Raw genomic sequence first — 22,893 nt, forward strand, 5'->3', positions numbered from 1 at the left:
ATCGGGGAAAATCGGGGAATCAGTAAAAATTTTTATAAAATCAATAATTTAAATAAAACAGATTTTAAATAAAACATAATCTTTAATTTCGATAGAAAACTTTCTGTGTAGCATTTTCATCAACTTCTGAGTTGAATAACAATGAGCATCAAATTCCGGCCTGGACATTTTTTATTTCACGTCCATTTCAAAGTAACGTATAAGACATATCTATTGACCTTGTTTCCAGTTTATCTTGTTGAAGAAGCAATCGTTTTTCTTGGAACTTGGTAGGTCTTAAGGACTCATGATAAAGTTGATGTTCTAGAAGTTTCACGAAAAACTAATTAAACGTTAACAGATAAAGCGGTAACGGAGAAGACGCGCACATGTCTTCTCCGTTTCCGTCTTTATCTCGTAATAATTTAGCTATTTTGAATTAGTTTTTCTTGAAACTTCTAGAACTTCAACTTTATCATGAGCCCTTAAAACCCACCAAGATTCCTGAAAAAATATTTTTTCTTCAATGAGATAAACTGGATAATAAGCGCGAAAATGTCCTTAAAATGCAAATAGAATGGCCGTTCATGAGCAAAGTCTGAGATCGAGATGTGGTTTTGTTTTCAATGAGATAAACTGGATAATAAGCGCGAAAATGTCCTTAAAATGCAAATGGAATGGCCGTTCATGAGCAAAGTCTGAGATCGAGATGTGGTTTTGTTTTAATATATAACTAGAGTGAAAAGAATTCTTTGTTGTCATCGACTTTGTTTGTCGTTTTGAAATGTTTTGAGGTTTAAACTGGGGGGTCGTCCCGTAATTTTTGAATTGATAAAATATACAAAACGATAATCGTAAACGTGGCTGTCCGTTTTTTGCTCCACGTAAAGTTTTTTGCCACATCACAGTTTGAGAACCTTCAAAAATATTTGAAATTTTTAAAACTTCAAAGTTATTCAAGAACCCAAACAGAAATTGGTTTAAAAATGTTGAAAAAAGTAGAAATATTTCTGTTTTAGACAGTACTCAAAAAGATCTTATATAAATGTGTAAACATTTTTCAAAATTAAATAGTCGCTGAAAATGAGAATTTTCTTGTTAACATTAGTAGAATGAAAGTTAATTAAATTTGTCTAACGCATCGCGTATTTTGAATTGCCTAACGATTATAAAACGTTTCTTTTTAAAGAAAAATCCTGGGAAAAGTCTAACACTGTCATCAGGTATAGAGAACTTAATTTTAGTGTTTAACTAATTTGTTCGTGTTTATTCAACCAAATTTTCAGAATTTGAGTAGCTTCCATTTTTTAAAAATGTACCTGGATAAATTAAAAACCAATACATTAATTTAGTTCAAATTTATTAACATTTTTTTAACACAATTTTATTTCATTTGAAAAAAAAAAAAAATTATTTTCAATTCAATTTATTATAATGAAAGGCGAATGCATTTAAAAAAATATTTTTATAAACCCGTTTTGGTGTAATAATGAAATAAAATCCTAAAAACTTCGGTTAAATCGAATATAAAATATCCATAAAACATCCAAAAACAAATAAATGAAAAAGAGAACTAGGTATACCTATCGTCTATAAGCGCTTCCGTTTTGAAGACATTTATTAAAAGATTATTGACCTACAGAAAAAAAAATCAATCTTATTTAAACCAACAACTGATTTAAACCAACAACTATTACGGCCATATTATTCACTAGTTTAAATAATACATCTGATGGATGTAAAATTGTCAAATGTCAAAACTAAATCCAAATCTAAAAAATCCCGATTTTAACTTTGAAAATAGTTAAAAAATAGTTAAAAATGACTACTTTTTTCTCTGTGTGATAGTGAATATTAGGGATTTGGATTTATTTTTGATTTTTCAATTTCTTTACATCCAGGTGTATTTATTAAACTAGTGAATAATATGGCCGTTAAAAAAAGAAAACAAATTAGACGAAAGGAATTTTTAAAACGTTTAGTTGAAGTTCTGCCACCTTTAAATTAAAATTATAAATGTTTCTAAGAAAAAAGGTAGCACATTCATTTTTGGGTAAAAAAAATCGGGAGAAAACGTAATTTTTAAACACAAAATTGGTAGAAATATGAAAAATCGAGGAATCTGGCAACGCTGATCGCTGATCCCATTGTCATTCTCTTTCTCTTGTTATCTCTTATATCATTAGTATTATATCCGTCGATTGCGAGATGACTATAAGGCTAGCCCAAGTAACAATTTAGGTTTCATAAGGGTCAATGCAAGCTATTTTTTGGCTTTCATAACAAGAAGTACAGGTCTTATGCAAATCATTTTGGCGCATTTTACCGAAATTGCATAGGACTTTCCTTCACAGGTAATCCACAAGCTAAAAGCTTGTGACAAACAGTTTAAAATGGCCTTACGGAGGTCTTCCTGCAGAGGGTTTATCTAATGCACAAACCGGATTACTTGCGTAGGATGTTATAATAAGGCCTTATAGAAGTTGTTGTAGGTGTTGTAGAAAATGCATAAAAAAAAGAATTAATTGAATTTTATTTCATTTATAAAAGCTTTGCATACTTATTGGTGAACAACATTGCATACTTGAGAGATGAAAATATTGCATACTTACAAGAACCTCTTGGAACAGGTCTTATGAAAGCCTTCTGTCTTATAAAGGTCTTCTTTAACTTATATTTACAAGGCTTCTTGTAAACACTTCCAGATAGCCTTAAGGAGACCTCCTTTTTTTCCAAAATGGATGATTTGCGTAAATAAGCCTTAAATTTTTGTAAAAAAAAGCGTTGAATTACACAAAAATATTTTTAAAACTGTTTTTATTCAATTCGCAATTCGTTCATCACATTTTTATTAAGTAAAAATTAATTTAATTTTTCCATCCCCTTGCATCCATTTAATTCTGAGAAATTAACTCATGCCGTGCGGTTCATAGCGCACGGCATCCCTTTAAGGAAGAAAACTGGGTTCAGAAAAGACACTCCGACCTCAAAACGAGAAAAACGGGGTTGCACTCACACACTTTCAACTTCTTGTGTATGAACACAAAGTCGAAGGAGAAATCGTTCCGCCGTCGGACCAGTTTCTGAGCCGAAGTCGGATTCAACTTCGCCTGAGGCGGAGCGGATTCGGACCGAGGTCGGACTTGTTTGCTTGAAGGGTAGGTTGGATTCGTTTGCTTGAAGAGGACTTTGTGTTCATACACAAGAAGCTTTGAGTGTGTGAGTGTAAACTCGTCCACCCTCGTATTTGGCATTTTAAAGTCGGACAGTTAAATCTAAACTCGGTTTTCTTGCTTGAAGGGTGGGTTCGCATTTATCATTCTCCTATGCCACTATTGACATTTGGAATCACGGCACCTGGTGGACAGCGCCGAAAACCTCAAAGTGATATAGATTATTTTCCGATTTGCCGTTCAATGGAGCTTCCATAAGAATAAATAATAAAACAAAAAATACCTCGAAAAACATTTATTTTACGAATTAATTTTATATGAACGAGTATCAATTTTATGATTGTAAAATGATAATATGTGTTTATATCTATCAGGTTTAAAATATATCAAAAAGTATAATAATACCTGTGTATTTTGTCTTCAAAAACTATAAGTGAATCGCATGAAAACAACAAAAAATACCATAACAAATTTAGAAATTATTAAATTATTCTTTTATTTGTTTTGCTTTTTCACTAACAATAGTAGGTAAGTAGTGAGGCAGCTTAGCAACAAAAGCATGCACTTTGGGATAAAAGCATGAAATTAACATCGTTGGTAGTACTCAATATAAGAGTTATTTTGAGATATTGGGCCACCTTGTATTCCATCTGGAAGGTTAGATACAAGACTTTTTCTGTGTTGATCTTGCTTTATTGCATGTCATAGTATATTTGATTGATTGATTGATTGAACAATTTTTTAATAATTTTGAAAAAAATTAGACCAAAATAGTTTATTTATTTTTTTGTAGTATTGTTGTTGTTTTCCTGTGATTTTTGAAGACAAACTACAAAGGTATTATTATACTTTTTGATATATTTTAAACGTGATTTAGATATAAACACATATTATTACAATTTTACAATCATAAAATTGATACTCGTTCATATCAAATTCATTCGTAAAAAATGTCTTTCGAAGCCTTTTTTGTTTTTTTCTTATGGAAACTACATTGAACGGCAAATAGAAAAAAATCTATATCATTTTGAGGTTGTCGCTCCAAGTGGTAGATGGCGTGAAAAGCTATTTCCTTTAGCGGACTCGAATGCCAAAACACTACTTTATTTTATTCATTAAAAAGAAACTTTTAATATAAAATACTTTACTATTAAAAACAGAATAAAATAATCCAAACAATTTATTTAACAAAATTCTTGTAACACCAAAGTTTCTCGACACGTCTCGACTTGATTCTCAGTTCTAATTCTTCTTGGACTTTTAAAAAATGTTGGAAAATCAAATCGTCTTCTTGCTGATGCTCACGTTTCTGTGTCAAAAAGTGTAACTTAATTCTCTCTTTTCACAGCTGATTGTTGGGTGTGTTCACAATCACCAAAGCACTCCTCCTCAAGTGACAGCGATTGATAAATTTTTTTTTTTTGTATTATATTTATTTTGCAAATCTTACTTGTCTTGGTTTTTTCTTTGCAGGATATGTTTTTAAATTACCCAAAAGATTTGTTGACGAGGGAGATGGTCTAGCTGAAGTTGAACTGGACGTTGTAGCTGCACTTGGAGCTGGTGACTGTGCTGTTGTCGATGTCGTTTTCCATTTTGGTCTTGTTGGAATATTCTTTGGAGTATTGCTGCACCTTGGTGTTACCCTTTCGATGTCTTCGGCTGGCTTTAGACGCTCTGTAGATATTGTTTCTGGTGTTCCTTGGATGTTAACCTTGAAAACGTAGTCGGAGATACGTTCTAGCACTTTGTATGGTCCCTTGTACGGCTTTTCGCATTATTTTTGGACTGAATCAACTCGTACAAAAACGTGAGAACAAGTGTAGAGTGTCGTATGTGCAAATGGTCTTGTTCGACAATGATGAGCTGATGGAGTCGACTTAATATGTCGCATATGTTCGCGGAATTTCTCCACGAAGATTCCAGGTTCGAGCGAGACTTTCTCGTGTATGAAGAATTCCCCTGGCAATCTGAGAGTTGTTGAGAAAACCGTTTCTGCGGCAGTAGTCTTTATATCTTCTTTAAAGCTCGTCCGTAGGCCTAATAAAACAGTAGGAAGAACACTCACCCAATCTGTAGCTTCTTGGCACTTTATAGACGACTTTAATGACCTGTGCCAGCGCTCCATTATTCCGTTGACAGCACGATGGTAGGCAGTAGTCCTGATTCGTGTGCTTCCGGTTAGTTTAGGGAGTGCTTCGAATAATGCTGATTCGAATTGTGTTCCTCTGTCGGTAGTTATTGTTTTAGGGGCGCCAAATCTACATACCCAATTATTGAAGAATGAGCTGACGATGGTTTCTGCTGTGATGTCTTTGAGTGGTATTGCTTCTGGCCACCTTGTAAAGCGATCTATCATGATTAATCGTTTACAAGTGGCATTATGACGATGTCGATATGAACATGTTAGAATCTGCTACTTGGCATGTCGATGTGTAGTGGTGCATTCTTGACGTGACGACTTATTTTGCTACGCTGGCATTTATACATGTTCTGGCCCATGAAAGTATATATTTGAACATGTTTGGCCACACACACGTACTTTGTTGTTTGGTAGCTCTTCCGCTGGGATGTGATAATTTATGCACACTGTCGAAAACTTTTCTACGAAGTGTTGCTGGCACATATGGACAAATGTAGTTGCCACCAACATCGCAATAAACAGTGGTGTCGGTATCCTCTGTTCGCAGTCGTCGTAATTGAAGTGAATTCTTACCTGGTGTTTCAAGAAGAAGCTTCAGTTCGTCGTCATCTCGTTGCATATCGGACAAGTCTGTGTTGCTTATTGTGACGGGCATGTTGATAGTTTCGATGCAAGAGTATGCATCGGCTACGATGTTCTCATTTCCAGGGACGAATTCGATTCTAGTTGAGGAGCGACCTATTTCCTCGAGTTGCCGTGCGATGCGATCACATGTATGGCCGGATTTCTGGTCGAAAGCATACATGTATAATATACATTGTATATCAACGGCTTGTGGTCGGTAAGAATAATTAGTTCGCGACCTTCGATGAGATGTTGAAAATGTTTTACGGCTCTGTAGATGGCTAGAAGTTCTCGATCATAGATTTTGTATTTCATTTCTCTGGTATTGAGTTTCCTCGAGAAGAAACCAAGTGGCTGCAGTTGTTCATTGACGCGTTGGTCGAGTGCAGCTCCAACTGCAACATCTGAGGCGTCACATCGTAAAACTAGAGGCACATCTGAACGTGGATGAGCTAGTTGTACTGCGTCCCTCAACCAGTCTTTGCATTCATCGAATGCTCGATCTGCTTCGGTGTTCCATTGGATGGGTCGCTTGTCGTTTTTCTTAGCTCCGATGGTCAAATTGACGAGAGGGGTTTGAGTTTTTGATGCATCAGGAATACAGGAAACTTTCGTTACTGATCCATAGTCGGTGGTTGGATAGTTTGTTAGTGCTTCGACACGGTCGGAAGGAGGTCTTATACCTGATTCATCCACCATGTAGCCTAAGTATCTCACCTCTGTAAGTCCAAAGAAACACTTGGGTACATTGATGACTAGGCCGAACTCTTGAAGTTTTTCAAAAACTTCGCGTAAATGTTGTTGATGAATTTCCTCGTTACTTGACGCAATGAGGATATCGTCAATGTAGCAAAAACAGAATTCAAGTCCTCTGAGAGCTGAGTCCATGAAAGGCTGCATTGTTTGGGCGCCATAAGCCGAATGTCATCGCGTTGAACTCAAAGAGGCCGAACGGTGTAATGACCGCAGTCTTTGGTCGATCTTCAGGAGCGAGTGGAATCTGATGGTATGCTCTTTTAAGGTCGAGTGTGGTTTTGGATACTGATCAGGTACGGTTATATTATTGAGACGACGATAGTCACCACACGGCCTCAAACCTCCGGATTTCTTTTGTACCATCTGAAGTGGAGAAGCCCACTCGCTCTTAGATGGTTTGTAGATTCCTTGAAGAATCATGTTCTTGAACTCATCCTTGACTGCTTTGAGTTTCTCGCCGGCAAGTCGACGAACTCGTTCCGCAACTGGATGTCCTTTCGTGATGATGTGATGTTGCACGAAGTGATCTTGGACGCAATATGTTTATCGAGTGTGATTTCAATGAACTCTTTTAGAATGTTGGCAAAACGGTTGTTTTCGTCAATGGTTCTAAGTCTTATTTGGGAGTTTCTGACGACACGACCTAGTACCTGAGATCAACTTTGTTGTCACTGGTCATCTTTTGGCTTAAACGGATGGTGAGATCAAAATGACGAATAAAATCAGCGCCAATGATGGGTTGCTTAACGTCAGCAATGGTAAAAACCCAACGAAATTCTCTTCGAAGCCCAAGGTCAAGTACCATCGTTTTAGTACCGTAGGTCGATATAGTGTACCATTGGCATCGTAAAGTTGAGAACAGACTGGTGAGTCATTCTTTGAATATTTTTTTGTGAAAATCTCTGTTGCCGTGAGTGACCGCCTGAACACCCGACGGCAGTTTTAGTTTTCCGACCAATTGGGTACGGCCACGTCCTGAGCGGCTGACCGTCTAAGCGGCTGAGCGTCAATCCTGAGCGACGAGGTGGCCACGTCCTGAGCGGCGACCATGAGCGGCAGCTGACTTGTAGGGTTTTGAAATTGCCGTTCAGGGTCAATGCTCAGGACGTGGCCACCTCGTCGCTCAGGATTGACGCTCAGTTGCTTAGACGCTCAGCCTAAGTCTACGGCCACGTCCTGAGTGGCTAAGCGTCTGAGCGGCTGAGCGTCTAAGCGACTGAGCGTCAATCCTGAGCGACGAAGTGGCCACGTCCTGAGCGGCGACCCTGAGCGGCAATTTCAAACCCCTACAAGTGCAAAATATTCGATGAGTATTCCGCTCGCACGCGGGAGTCCCAGGTTCGATTCCTAGGAGTGCCTATTTTTTTTTATTTTATAATTACAAATAAAATAAAGCTGGTATGCCATATTGTAGTAAATATAGATCAATAAATAAAACCAAAATTTCAAAAGAATCCAATGACCTGTTTCCGAAAATTTGATTAAAAAAAAAAATTCAACATTTTTTCAAAAATCCAAAAATGCATTTCTTCAAAATTTTATTTTTGATTTATACTAAGACTATATAAATGCATTTGTATAAAAAATGTTGATATGATTTTATAATTCGTTTGAGAGAAATTCAGAGTTTAAAAAAAAAACGGTTCTATGACAGATACCGTTAATAATGACTTTCGAAAAAATCTTTTTTTGTTAAAAGATAGGCCTTGTTCAAGAACCCACACGTAATTTTTTTTGTTTTAATCGTTAAAAGAGTATTTGAGAAAATTATACTTTTCTAGAATAGTTGCATCACAGGTATGGTTAGATAAGGTTCTAAAAAAATTAATTCCATAGAATCATCTGCACAATCTCCAAACACTGCTACATACCAAATTTTTTTTTTTTTTTTTTTTTTTTTTTTTTTGACGGGAGGAAATCTTCAAAAGACACTTGGCAGTATTCGACACCAAGTAGTGTGGGACTCTTAACCACTAAAACCACCTCTTTATCAGGACCAATCTTGAGAGATCGACATCAGATTTTTCTTTCTTAACTTTGTAAAATCACTTTGGGGGAAGTTTAAACTTTTAATACTTTCCCATGTCTTTTTAGACCATAAGCTCATGAGGCATGGTTCTTCTTAATCTTCGAACATGGTTTCTTGTATTCAAGACGGACACCATTTCAGAATTGGTATGACTTTGCAGTCTCTGATTATGCGATACAGCGTTTTTTTTAACAACTTCTGTAACCGTTTCTATTTGTAAGTCACGATGTAGATCGCTATTTCTTATGTACCAAGGTGTATTAACTATTCCACGAAGGACTTTGTTTTGGAATTTTTGGATGATTTCGATATTTGTTTTCTTTGTACAGCCCCATAATTGGATACCATAGGTCCAAACAGGCTTTAGTACTTGATTATACAGCATTATTTTGTTTTGGGTTGATAAATCAGAGTTGTTACCAAGTAACCAGTACATTTTTCTATATTTCAAGTTTAGTTCTTCTCTTTTCTTTTTGATGTGCTCTTTCCACTTTAGCTTTGCATCCAAAGTCATTCCAAGGTATTTGGCCGTATTGGCGTAAGGTACAGCTTGATTATTAATGAATATTGGAATATTGTTTATCTTTTTATTTGTAAAGTTTATATGTGAAGATTTTGTTTCATTGAGCTTGATACGCCATTTTTCGGTCCAATCTCTGACTGTGTCGACGGCATATTGCAGCTTTACTGCTCCCCTAGAGACACATTTGTCGGGTACCAAAATTGCGGTATCATCTGCAAAAGTAGCCATTATGGTGTGATTCCCAACTGGGATATCCCTTGTGTATAGTAAATACAGGGTAGGACCTAGGACACTTCCTTGTGGTACACCGGCTTCTATTTTCTTCAATTCCGAATATTCTTGATCGTACCTTACTCTAAACAATCGGTCTGAGATGTACGATTTTAATATTTCATAGTACTGTCTGGGAAGATCCCTTTGCAGTTTGTACTCAAGTCCCTCATGCCAAACCTTGTCAAAGGCTTGAGCAACATCTAAAAAAAAAAAAAAAAAATTTTCACGAAAAAAAAATTATATTTTTTAATATTTTTCTTCACAAGAAACCATAATTTCACCATTTACTAAAATGTTCATGGTAATTTGGAATATAATGTAGTTCGTCGCTCAGGATTTCAAAAAAAAATAGAACAGAGCTGAGCGACGTCGCACAGTGGGACGACCCATAGCAATAAATAAAAAAATCGAATATTATTGCGGTACTTTTGAGTGATTGGTATGTCATTCCAAATATATTATTTGCGTTGTCCAATTAGTGTAAAAGTTATAGAGTGCTAAACATTGTGTAGTTTAATTTTTTTTTGGTGGTGAAAAATCAGGTTGTAATTTGTCTTACTCCCAAAATTTTTTGTGTGGTAAATAATTTATTTAATAATGGATAATAAGACTCATCAAGGTAAATATATAAAGTAATATTTAACTATAAAAATTTTTTTGTTTTATTGTGATTTTTTTTATTAGTGATTTTCCAAGTGTTGGTAGAAAAAATTTTTTTTTGACTTTGAGTAAGATTTTCTTTTTTACACCTAAAAGGCTCTCTGGGGTTTTTATGGTTTTATACTCAGGAAAGTGTCCTCTAAAGGAATCAAGAAAAAAATCTTGCCCCAATTTGCCCCAAGTAATTATAATCGCGTTTTTTAGGTTCGACCCTCTATATCAAAAATGACCAAAATTTAAAAACATGGCTGGATAGTGCGAAAACAGACGTTTTGATGGGTTCTGTTTGAAAATTCAACAACTTCTTGGCTTAAAGGAGTCAACAGGAGATGTAGAAGCTCAAATACAGGAAGTAACTAAATTTTATTACCTCAAAGTAAAGTAGAAGATGGAGCAGTCTTCTAGAAGACTCAATCGGTTCATGAGCGCTAAGGAATAATGACTGAATTCTAATCTGAATATAACTAAAGCTATACATGATTGCGTAAGTGATAACATCAATTTAAAACAAAAAAATATTATTATAACATTTTACCATTTTAATCAAAAATGATGGGATCAAATTCTATAAAAATGCAAAAATTCTTAGCAGTTTCAAATCTTCGGTCAAAAAGTTCACATATATCAAATTATGATCGAGATATATACCAATATTCATCAAAAAATTATATAGATATTAGTTTTCCCCTAGAATTTAACCCGGACGACTTAAGTTATAAATCCGAAATCGACAATGAATAAAAAGTTTTGTTTCTATATTTTTTTTATTTTATTATTTGTTTGAATATTCAAATTAAAGTGTTTTATTATCTATACTGTTATTAGTTCTATTTTACATAAATTAAAATTATTTAAAAAAATAATAATAAAAAGAAAATCCTAAAAAAAAAGTTCGCTGCTCAACTCTTTTAATTAAATAAAAATGAATTTCCTGGCTAAAACGTTTCCATTTATCTGGTTTTCATGTTTAATTCATAGATTTAGGTGTAAATAGACGTCTTAATGCAACTTTGCGTAGTTTCAGTCACTAAAACACAAGATATTAGAAATGCCGATTTTTCCATACATTCGTCCCACTGTGCGTCGCTCAGACGCTCAAGATTGACGCTCAGCAGCTCAGGATTGCCGCTCAGCCGCTCAGGGTGTATGTGGCCACCCCCATACATTTCCATACTTCTAATTTGGTTTTGACGCTCAGGATTGACGCTCAGACGCTCAGCTGCTCAGGACGTGGCCGTACCCTTAGTCTAACAATAATAATTTCCAAATTATTAGTTCTAATAAATTATGGACTAGTAAAATTCAATTTCATAAAAATAAGTTCCGGGACTAATAGATCCTTTGATTTCACAGGGGAATTATTAGTGAAAAATTAAAATATTATTATTAAATATCTAAATCAACTTATTTGGGTAAAAGTTTTCAGTATTAAAAAAGCCTTGTTAGTCTAACGAGTAAGGTGATTGACTCTTATTCCTACCGACCTTCCTATAACACACTTAAATAAAAATTAATGTTATTGCCATATACTTACTATAGACTATATAGTAAGGGCTAGTTAAGGGCTCGTAAAAAAACTGATTTCGATGGGATATCACATTACGATGATAGAAAATGCGAAAAAAGTGTGCCTCGTATAATTGTCTGCTCCAAAAAATTATTTTCGAAATTTTGATTTTTTTTTGTCAATAAATCAATTTTTTGAAAATATACATATACCAATTAATTTTATTGAAACTTTTTTTTGATTTTATATTATAAAATAGATACTTTTTTAAAAAAGGCTCTTACGATTTTCAAAAGTTTTTGTCTCAAAATTATTTGGGAAGCTAAGTGACATACTTATTTTCATTTGAAGGTCAAAACCATTTGTATATTTTTTTATTATTAATTTTTTGTACCTAGTTTAAATTTCGTAAATAAATTCTTTTCCTGAATTTTTAAAAAGCTTTAATATTCCAAGCAACTTAATGAACTCATCATTTTAAAATTAAATTATTGTGAATCAGACGTAAGTTCAGTTTTTATTTAAATCCTGATTAAATTTGCTTTCAAATATGTATATTGCTTAAAAATAAAATGTATCAAATTTTATCTTAAATATACATATAATCAATTTGTTTCGGATATTTTATTAAATAAATAAATAAATAGACAATCCATCCCGTTCGACTGCTGAAAATTTACTAATATTAGCACTCCTACCTACGTTTCTTGACTAATAGAAAAAATATTATTAGTTATTAGTGAGGCAGAAATCTCAACTAATAAATTTGATGTTTTGAAGTTTAATTTTCCTGCAGTAATAATTTCCCACTTATATTAGTAGACTCTGGAGAAATAACTAATTAGTGCGGAAAAAGTTTTATGAAACACTTTTTTGCTAATAAACTAATAATTATTAGTAATAATAATATCGATAGCATACTTTTAGGGCTAATATGAATAAGAAGAAGCGAATTCGAAGCAAACAACTTTCAAATAATAATAAAATTGACTTACCCAAAGCTTTTGATTATATTATTTGAAATTTGGAGAATCACAAACCATTTCTGCCGACACGTCGGATGGAGGGGTGCACCACGTTAAAGGGAATGGCTCTTGTTTGTTGTGTTGGTATTGTTTAGTTTACTTATGTTTGCTTTTTTTCTGTAGGCACCTGTTTAAATTATATTAAAATTTGATTGTAATTAAATCGATTCGCTTAGAAATATTCTATTTTGCTATTATGTTTGTTCTGTTTACTTGTTCTTTTAGATTAGAATTGAATTGTTTTAAGTATGTGTAATTTGCTTTGTATTAATTAATTTGACATTTGTTATGTTTTTAATTCTTTTCAAATATTTTTTTTTTAATTAGCTTTATGAGGTTTTCTTTTGGTACAAAAATCAATTTATTTTTTGATTTAGATCTGTAAAAAACTGATTTTGATCATTTTTGCTTTCTTTTGGCCAAAAAATTGATTTATTTTTGGATCTTATGTCGTTTTCTTTCACTCCAATGAGAGTACCCTTATAGCATGGTATAAAAAGACAAGGTATGATCATAAGAGCCACCATCTTACAAAATGGGGTAATAAGGTTTTGACGTTTGGCATTTGGCAAAGTCAAAAGCAACAACAATTTCCAAGACAAATTTGTTTACAACAACAATTTCAATGGGCTGGGCTGTCAAAACCTTAAATAGCCATAAGTTTTGAAAGTTTTCGATACTGAGTTTTTTCTAATGATCATACCTCCTCTTTTTATACCATGCCCTTATAGCACAGATAATACCAGACAAGGAGCTACCAGACAAGGAGCTTTCAAAAATAAAGCTGAAAAGGCTCTTTTTCAATTGGAAATTTTTTTCTCACTCACACTCATAGGAAAGAAGAAGTTTTTTTCAAGAAAGAAGATGAGAGAGATGATTTTGTGTGTATTTACTGAAGATTTTAAAGCTTTTGGAAAAGCTCTTTTTTGGTCAATTTCAGCACAGATAATAAATTGAATAATGAATTGAAATTGACCAAAAAAGAGCTTTTCCAAAAGCTTTAAAATCTTCAGTAAATACACACAAAATCATCTCGCTCATCTTCTTTCTTGAAAAAAACCTCTTCTTTCCTATGAGTGTGAGTGAAAAATGTCCAATTGAAAAAGAGCTTTTTCAGCTTTATTTTTGAAAGCTCCTTGTCTGGTAAGGCTTGTCTGGTAAGGAAAAAAAAATGATTCATATTTTTCTGAGCAGACAAGATATCTGTATGATTATATTAGGTGTGTTTTTTATTACAACCGGTCTTAACTGGACAAAAAAAACGCAGTCTGGGCTAAGCAATTTACATGTTAAATACAACGACACCTTAGCCCCTTGGGCTTAGTTGTTTAGCCCGGAGATTTCTCTGTGCTTAACTTTTTGAAGAGTTTTAAATCTGTGCTACCAAACTAATTTTTTCATAAATTGTTTAGAATTTGTTTAAAAACGTGAAAACTCACGTTTGGAAGGACAAAATGTATTAAAATAGTTTTGCTAGCATACATTTTTGTATCTCTTTGTAAAACATATACGAAAAATACAAAAAAATGACGAAAGCGAAAAATATGACAATTCTAAATTTTTGTTGTGTCTGCTGTTTTCGGAACATTCAATATACAGTGCGGCCAACATTTCAGGTTAAGCCCCGAGGCGTTTTTTTTGTCCAGTTAAGACCGGTGGTAATAAAAAACACACCTATTATCTGTGATTTCAGTTTCATATATCATTTCTCTCCATATGAATAAGACATCTGTATAATTTATTATCTGTGCTTATAGCACAGATAATAGTTGTGTTCACTGACGCTGTGCTGGACTGTTCTAGGCAGAAGAGTATAGCTTTTTGCTGTTCATTGAGTTTTTTTCTATGCTAAACTGTTCTAGTTTGCTGTTCACTGACACATCTAGAGCAGTTTAGAACAGGATCTTCTGTTCTTGCTTTTAAGTCAGATCAGGTAAGAACTGATTCGTGAGAAGTGTCAAAATCAAATCAAATTATACAGATATCTTGTCTGCCCAGAAAAATATTAATCATTTTTTTTCCTTACCAGACAAGCCTTACCAGACAAGGAGCTTTCAAAAATAAAGCTGAAAAATTTCTTTTTCAATTGAATATTTTTTCTCACTCATGAAACTTTTTCTTCTTCTCTTTTTTTTTTTCAAATGAATGCACAATTATTATTTTAAAAACAATTAACTATACAAGACACGACACGAGACACTTAACAAATGGAGTAACAAAATGGCGTTTTTTTTTTGCCCTTGTCTTTCCTACGTTCTTTTTTCCTTTTTACTCTTTTTCACCACGCTTCTCCTTCTACTTTGTGTTCATACATAAAAAGTTGCAAGTGTGTGAGTGCAACCCCGTTTTTCTCGGTCGGAGGTCGGAGTGTCTTTTCTGAACTCCGTTTTCTTGCTTGAAGGGAATGTCGCGTTTTTTTTTGTGAATGTTAGATGTCCGGCATGGAAAATAGATACTTTTTCTTGTGTGCTGAGATGTGAGATTTGTGTGGGCAATTGTAGGCAAGTGTATGCGCACATGCATTAGTTTCTCTGTTTTCTTTTTTGTCTTTTGTTGTATTTCGCGCCTCTTTCAAGAATTCAAGGAATTTGCAGATCGGAATGTGAATACTATACGATCAAGTGCTGCTATTTAGTTGGCGCAGGGACATAAGTCTCCGGAACACAAGTCCCGAATTTTTTTTCGGGACTAGCGTCCCACTTTACTGGGTCATAAGTCCCGAATCGAATTCGGGAATCATGTCTCACCCTACTGAGACAGAAGTCCTGAATTTTTTGGTCGAAAATGGGACATAAGTCCCGAATAAAATAAAAACTATTTTATATACATTTTTTTACTATAAATGTTCATATAGGTACTAATAAGAAAAAAATTTCTCACATGCGAATCTCTTTAATTTGCACAACCCAAACGCGAAGCGGAAAAAAATTTTGCCCACGGGAGAATCCATTTCGAGGTGTGGAAATAAAAATTCGCGCGAATTTTTATGATGAAAATAAACTCGTTTTATTTCTAATCGTGAAAGAGAAATAAAGCCAAATGTTGAGAATTTTCTATGTTTCTTTTTGAAAATTAAAATTATGTTAATTTTCGAAAGTCTGCCTTATTTAACTTGGGCGTATCTCATGGCACCAAAAAATAATCTTATGGATCACTTAGTACCTATATGAACTTTTATAGTAAAAAAATGTATATAAAATAGTTTTTATTTTATTCGGGACTTATGTCCCATTTTCGACCAAAAAATTCAGGACTTCTGTCTCAGTAGGGTGAGACATGATTCCCGAATTCGATTCGGGACTTATGACCCAGTAAAGTGGGACGCTAGTCCCGAGAAAAAAATTCGGGACTTGTGTCCAGGGGACTTATGTCCCTGCGCCGCAAGAAATCTCCTCATGGCTATTTCAAAAAGAGCTGAAAGGCAAACTTCTAGACAAATTACCGTTTATCTTAGAAACAGCGATCTTCTGTCCCCAAACAATATGGCTTCCGTGCGAATCATAGCAGCACTTCTGCTTCTGACTTTGAAAACAAAGTCATTTTTTGTGGTATTGCTGGATTACTGCAAGGTTCACTCCATTATATGATCTAAGCTATTGCGTCAGTTTAATTTTCGAACTGAGGCAGTTAAATTACTTTACTCCTATTTTCATAACTGGAAGGAAACAGGCAGTATCTGCGGGCGGTTAGGTTTCTGACCTTCTTCCACTTTAGCGTGGTGTTCTACTGGGATAAATTTTGGGACCACTTCTGGTCTCTGCATACAGCAACGATTTTCCCTATTGAGTATTAAGTCACTGTGAAACACGCATGTTTGCTGATTATGCTCAGTAATTTAAGCACTGCCACCTAGTTCTCATTGAGGATTGTGTTGAAAGCATAAATACTGAACTAAAAGGCATTTTTAGTAGTCCAGCATTAATGGTTTTATACTTAATCCAAATAAAATCAAGTGCCTCGTTATTGTCGTAGAAAAATTAAAACAGAGCGGTATTTGACACCACATTATCTCAAAAAATTACTTGATTTATCATAATTTTCCAATTCTTGAGGTAAACGGCACTCCAGTGGAAGTAGACAAGGTAACGCACAGTACACATAAAGGCTTGGCCACACCGGAGGGTACGCGGTAGAGGTACAGGTAACGGTACGGGTATTTGTATGGAAAAAATTCCAAACTGACACATCAACGTTCGGGTGTGGAATTTTTTTAATACAAATATCGTTGCCGCTACCCGTACCGCTACCGCGTACCCTCCGGTGTGGCCAAGCCTTAATAAGGTAATATATTCCGAACGTTGTCAAAATTTGTTTGTCAAAAATGGGCACCAATCTGTCAGGTCGGCCTTTAATTTTTATATTTCAATCGCAGTAAACAGGAAATTTGTTTTTGTTTTAATTTATAAAATGTCATTTAAAAATATTATAAATTGAAAAATAACAAATTTTCTTCGTGTTTCATCGCGGAAAATGGTAAATAATTGTTTAAAAATTAGTGGTGTGCGTGGTTTAAGGCCCCAGCCCATAGAATCCGTTGCGTCCGTTCCGTCGAAGTTTTTGACTGACAGCTCGAAAAAATACACACGTTCTTATGGGAAGCGACCCATAAGCGACGGATCGGACGGAGACGGACGGTTTCGACGGAAGAAGTTGCCCAACTTTCTACTTTTTCATCCGTCGTATGGTTTGACATTGGTTGTCAACAATAGATCTGTTCATTTTTCTGTTTGAGAGTGCACACCGGGAAATTTCAGAACTAAATGAACTGCGTTCTTTTCTTCTCCGATTTTATGAGTTGTGAAATTTCAGTATTCATTAGTGAATTAATTGTAATAAAAGTAACATTTAATGATGTATCTAATAAATTATATCAATAAAATACTCAAATTCTGTTGTAGAGTTCAATTTTACTATGCCAAAGTCATATCTACAAATGATAATCTGTTATTAAAAATTGTTTTTAACTGAAGAGCAAGTACCTACATGAAATCTAGTCGCGCATTTTATTTTATTAAAAAAAAAGAACAACAATAATAGTTAAAAATTTCTTGCATCAGAACTTCCTTAGTGCACATTCAGCGATAAAATATCGAACACACCTCAGAATTTGAAGTGAGCTGTCAAAAAGCAATCCGTCGTACGACGTATTCTATGGGTCACCCCTTTCTGTCCCAAACTTCAACGGATGGATTGACGGAACGGACGCAACGGATTCTATGGGCTGGGGCCTTTATCGGTTTTTGTGCGTTTTTCGTCGGAATTTTAAACAATTAAGAATTCGGTAGCTGACATTGGGCACGTTCAAACAGTTAACATAAAGCTATCGGATAGCTTTTTGTTGTTGTAAACAATGTTAAAAATTAGCAAAGAAACGAACCATTTTCTGTCAAAAAATAATCTGAAGATATCCGAGAATTTTTGGTATACCTCAGGTATCTGAGTGATCAGCTGATAAACGTTAGGGTATTTTTTATTTTGATTTCTATTCGTGAGATTATTCATCTTGAAAATAAAAAAAATTTGCAAGAAATAAAGTTAAATCAATTTTGCAAGTACTATCCAACAATAAAAAAAACAGGAATTTGCTCAAAAGAAACAATTTCCTATTTTCAATATTTACATATTTTTTTTGTAGCTGCTTTGGCAAGCTATCTGGATAGCTTTTCGTTCAAAGAGATATCCCAGATACGGGTATCCCAGATAGCCTATCCGATAGGTCTTTGGACGTGCCCATTGGTCGCCAAAGTGTCATGTTTTGACAATCTGGCGACCAATGTCAGTTCGGAATATTATTACCTTCTTATGTGTACTGTGAAGGTAACGAACCTATGATTATATAATTGTCTGTGCTATGATTTTATTTCAATAGGACCCTTACCTGTGCCTATGTTCTTTAACTTAGTCGAGAACTTCTCGCATCGAAAAATTGTGAAACAAAAATTCCATACGTTTCTCTATTTGGAAAAATAACCTGTGTCTGTATCATAGAGGAAGGAATTCCTTCCTCTATGGTCTGTATCTCGATGTGAGAAGCAACCCTATAAATTTTGTATTCAATTGGAATTATTGGAAACTGTCAAAAAAAGGGAAAATATTTTTACCTTTGGCCATCAAAGGTCATATAGACATAGTTTTACAATATATATCCCAAGGCTCGGTAGTCCGAAGGTAGGGCAGTCGGTCAGCGAGTGGAAGGTACCGAGTTCAAGTCACGGTTAGGGCATGAAATTTTTTCTTTTTTTTTCTTTAATATTCTTTTTTTTATTTTAAAAATTTAAGTGATACAAAAATAAATAACCGTGAACACTTTTTCAGAACTAACATCTCACATTTAATACAAGATTATCAATTTGTTTTCAAATATCTTACTTTCTCGCATCCTTTTTGCTTGTGAGTAATTTTGGCAGTTCAATCGAGAAATTATTTCGATAATTTTCTTACAGACACAGTTTTATTCACATTTTTCCAGTCTTTCAAGCATTTTTATTCCGAAATGTTTCAAGTCGAGAAAATTTTGTTTATAGAAACAAGCGAATGTGAGAAAATGATTTTTGTGTCGATTCACATTATTTTTGTTCCGATTTGCGTGTTTCATGCGAGAAATTTCTCGATGCGAGAGTTACAGAACGTAGGCACTGGAATGATCACATAAATGCTGTAGAAGTGTAGATAGTAGGAAAATCGTATGGTGTGCTTTGAAATGTATCGGATTTCAAAAAATTCCCAAATTACCTAAATACAAGAAAAACGACTTTCTTGTGCTTGTTGTGTCGGAGTTGCAATATACTTCGAATCCGTATGTAAGTATGGGCACTAGACTGATTCAAAAAAAAAATTTTTTTTTGTTCAAAGCATTGTTGAAAATGTTGTTGGAAATGACGAAAAATAATACTGTAAAAGTTTCAGCCCTAAATGTTAATATTTAGTACCGCCGCATCGCAAATTTCTATTTTCCATACGATTTGTATGGGAAAGATTTCTCGTCATTTTTTTTACTACATAATGCTTTTCTCACACATTTCGCTTACTAGAAAGAAAAAACCAATTTATTTTTCCCAGGGATGTCAGGAGAACTCAATTTTAACAAAAATTTCCCTTTTACAGATTGTTGAAACCAAAAAGATTTTAGGCCCTGTGCTCAACATTCTGTAACAGTTATCACTGACGATAAAATATTTGAATGACTTTAAAATCCATTTTAGGTCATCAAAATTTAAAAAAAGTTGTTTCAAAATCATAATTTCTTAACTCATAAATTCTGAATTTGAAGAAATTTTGCTTTATTTATGGAACAAGGATTTCAGAGACATTGAAAAACGTTTATAACCAGTGATAAAGTTACAGAACAGGGGCTCTGATAAAATTTAAAAAGATTTTTGATAAAAGTGCTTTAGTGTGTGCTTATGAAATTGGACATACAAGATATACCTACATTTTTAAACTAAGTTACCTTATTTAATAACTATTTTGGGTTAGATGTTCGACTTAGGCCGACGATATGTAAAGTGTAAAAGCACTCATTATGGTAGAACTCAATAAACTATAAGAGCAATGTCATGGTTATGGTTGCAAATATCGACAAAAATTATTTGTATAAAATATCGATTTACCGTCCTGCAATTCAGCACATACTTAAACTGCATTATGTGCCACGACCGAAGCTATCACTAAAAATACAATTTGCGAACTCACCCTCAGAGTCTACATGTGGAATTTAAAAATAAAATCAATTTATTTTTGTAAGTATATTTACGAGTATAAACATGAAAACACAAGCAAATGTCAGATGAATGTTCATATTTTGTTGATGAAACGGGAATAATTCAATTGAAACAAACAAACGAAAATTTAATACAGGTGCATATACCTATGTCATATGTTTTTTTTTTCAAACCCCACCATCACCTACATATTTTTATAAAAAAAAAATTATGTCATTAGAGAGAAAAACAAAAACTATTCTTCGAAATCCAAATTGGGAGTATTTTTATCAGCTCATAGGAAAATTCATATTTGTTCAAAAATACTAAAATTCTGAAACATGTACACAATTGAAACATTTGGTAAACTATATTCACCTTTGCAATTAATTATTTATTTTCTTAAGAAAGAATATCTATGTATGTAATTTATTTTTTGCACGAGTAATATTTTCAAAACAATGAACTTCGACAACACGAGATAAAATTTTCACGGCAAACTGACGAAATGTTAATTAATAATTGTCAGACACAGAAATGTCAATTTAACACGATTTCTTATGGAGAGCTTTTTCGACAAAACTTACTTGACAAAAGAATTTTTTTCTGATTTCAACGTATGAAGAAAAAGGATAAATATACTATTGACGAACAAATACTTCTTTTTGACATATTTTTGGACGAAGCCTTTGTGCGCAAGCCACGTAAAGTGGAATATGAAAAGAGCTTGCAAATTTGTTTTGCCGCATGATTTTTCGTTTGCGAGTAGCTATGCTTAAATCATACATACATACAATACAGATGTTCTCTGCGGAAAAACTTTGATTTCATTGAGAAAAAGAATTTAACAGAGCTTTCTTCACATGTTTTATAAACAAGGAAAGTATGAATGAACGATACAATAGACAACGATACAAAAAATATTGATATACTCAAGGAAATAAAGAGTGAAATATTAGGATTTCTATGCATTTTGCATACTTTTTTGACAGGTGTATTAGACACGTAGCCAGACAGAAGAATTGAGGGGCTGAACGGTGAAGCCCCCTCCGAATTGATTTTAAGTTAGGTAAAAATATTAAAGCCCAACGTTCTTTTAAAAATACATGTATTTTCCTTTAAATAGTTCATTGGTTGGTGAAATTAATGGAATATGGTTTACAAAAAGTACAGAATATTGTCATATTAAGTGTTATAAATATGGCATTTATCTGTAGATAGAAGCTACCTTAATTTTATCAAAGACAATATAAATGTAGTAAAACACGTCAGATCTTTTTGATTGTTAAGGCTTGGCTACCCCGGAGGGTATATGCGGTAGCGGTATGGCAAGCCTTTAAAGGCTTGGCCACACCGAAGGGTACAGGCGGTAGCGGTACGGGTAATTGTATGAAAAAAATTCCACATCTGAACGTTGATGTGTCAGTTTGGAATTTTTTCATACAAGTACCCGTACCGCTACCGCATGTTTCAATTTCAATTCAATTTTATTTCGTTTACTTAACACTGTAAGATATAATATCTTATAAGCTAGTGAGAAGCTATTATTACAAATATATAAGGATAATACAAAATAGTTAAAAAAAATTTTCAAAAGTAAATTAAGTTCATTTTAAATAAAGATTAAACATTACTTGTTTGTAGGTTACTTGTCTGTTCAAACGTTTTAAGATGATAGATAATTTTTAATTTCTTTCTTCACTTTTCGCACATCTTCGATTCTTCTGATATCGCGTGGAAGATTATTCCATAGACGAACACTATTTATAAAAAACTGACGTTCCGATGTTAAGGATGAGTATCGTAGATGTATGAGTTGATGGGTTCTACTCGACGAGGCCATTTGTAGTCTTTCATACAGATAGTGGGGTTCATGCGTCAGCAAGATATCAGAAAACAGAAAGAGGGTACGAAGCTCCAGGAAACTGTTAAATGTCATGTTGAATAGCCCAAATGATAATGCTGAAATATGTTCATATCTACGTTTACCATATATATAACGAATTGAGCTGTTGAAAGCATGTACCCTTCGGTGTGGCCAAGCCTTTAATCAACGTTCAGATGTGGAATTTTTTTCATACAATTACACCGAAGGGTACATGCGGTAGCGGTACGAGTACCTACTTGTATGAAAAAAATTCCAAACTGACACATCAATGTTCAGATGTGGAATTTTGTTCATACAATTACCCGTACCGCTACCGAAAAAGTAAAGGCTTGACCACACCGGAGGGTACGCGGTAGAGGTACAGGTAACGGTACGGGTATTTGTATGGAAAAAATTCCAAACTGACACATCAACGTTCGGGTGTGGAATTTTTTTAATACAAATATCGTTGCCGCTACCCGTACCGCTACCGCGTACCCTCCGGTGTGGCCAAGCCTTAATGATGCATCTATCTATCTACATCATCTATAAAATCTTTTTTAATATCCATATGCTGTTGACCAGAAAATGAACGTTCTTAAAAAAAAAATTGTGTTGACTTAACACTTTAAAG

The 22,893-nt window shown here is 34.0% G+C and overlaps 2 protein-coding genes across 3 annotated transcripts in view; both read right to left on the minus strand.

The window, feature by feature from the left end:
* LOC129914492 (uncharacterized) overlaps positions 1-20,925 on the minus strand; it is a 487,839-nt gene extending 466,914 nt beyond the window's left edge. Inside the window, exons 1-2 of one of the 2 annotated variants that reach the window (XM_055993781.1) lie at positions 20,771-20,925; positions 12,663-12,819 (exon numbers count right to left, since the gene is read on the minus strand). The gene's annotated coding sequence lies outside the window, so the exon portion shown is untranslated. The remainder of the gene's footprint in view (positions 1-12,662; positions 12,820-20,770) is intronic. The other variant, XM_055993782.1, reaches the window with a different exon arrangement.
* Positions 4,585-6,819, minus strand: LOC129915178 (uncharacterized). Its single transcript, XM_055994651.1, has 4 exons — positions 6,187-6,819; positions 5,695-6,082; positions 4,963-5,504; positions 4,585-4,920 (listed from the first exon to the last, which is right to left on the minus strand). Exons 1-4 carry the CDS (start codon positions 6,817-6,819, stop codon positions 4,585-4,587), a joined length of 1,899 nt encoding a protein of 632 aa, XP_055850626.1.
* Positions 20,926-22,893: the final 1,968 nt, after the last annotated feature.

Source organism: Episyrphus balteatus, chromosome 3, assembly GCF_945859705.1.
Source record: "Episyrphus balteatus chromosome 3, idEpiBalt1.1, whole genome shotgun sequence".
NCBI lineage: Eukaryota > Metazoa > Arthropoda > Insecta > Diptera > Syrphidae > Episyrphus > Episyrphus balteatus.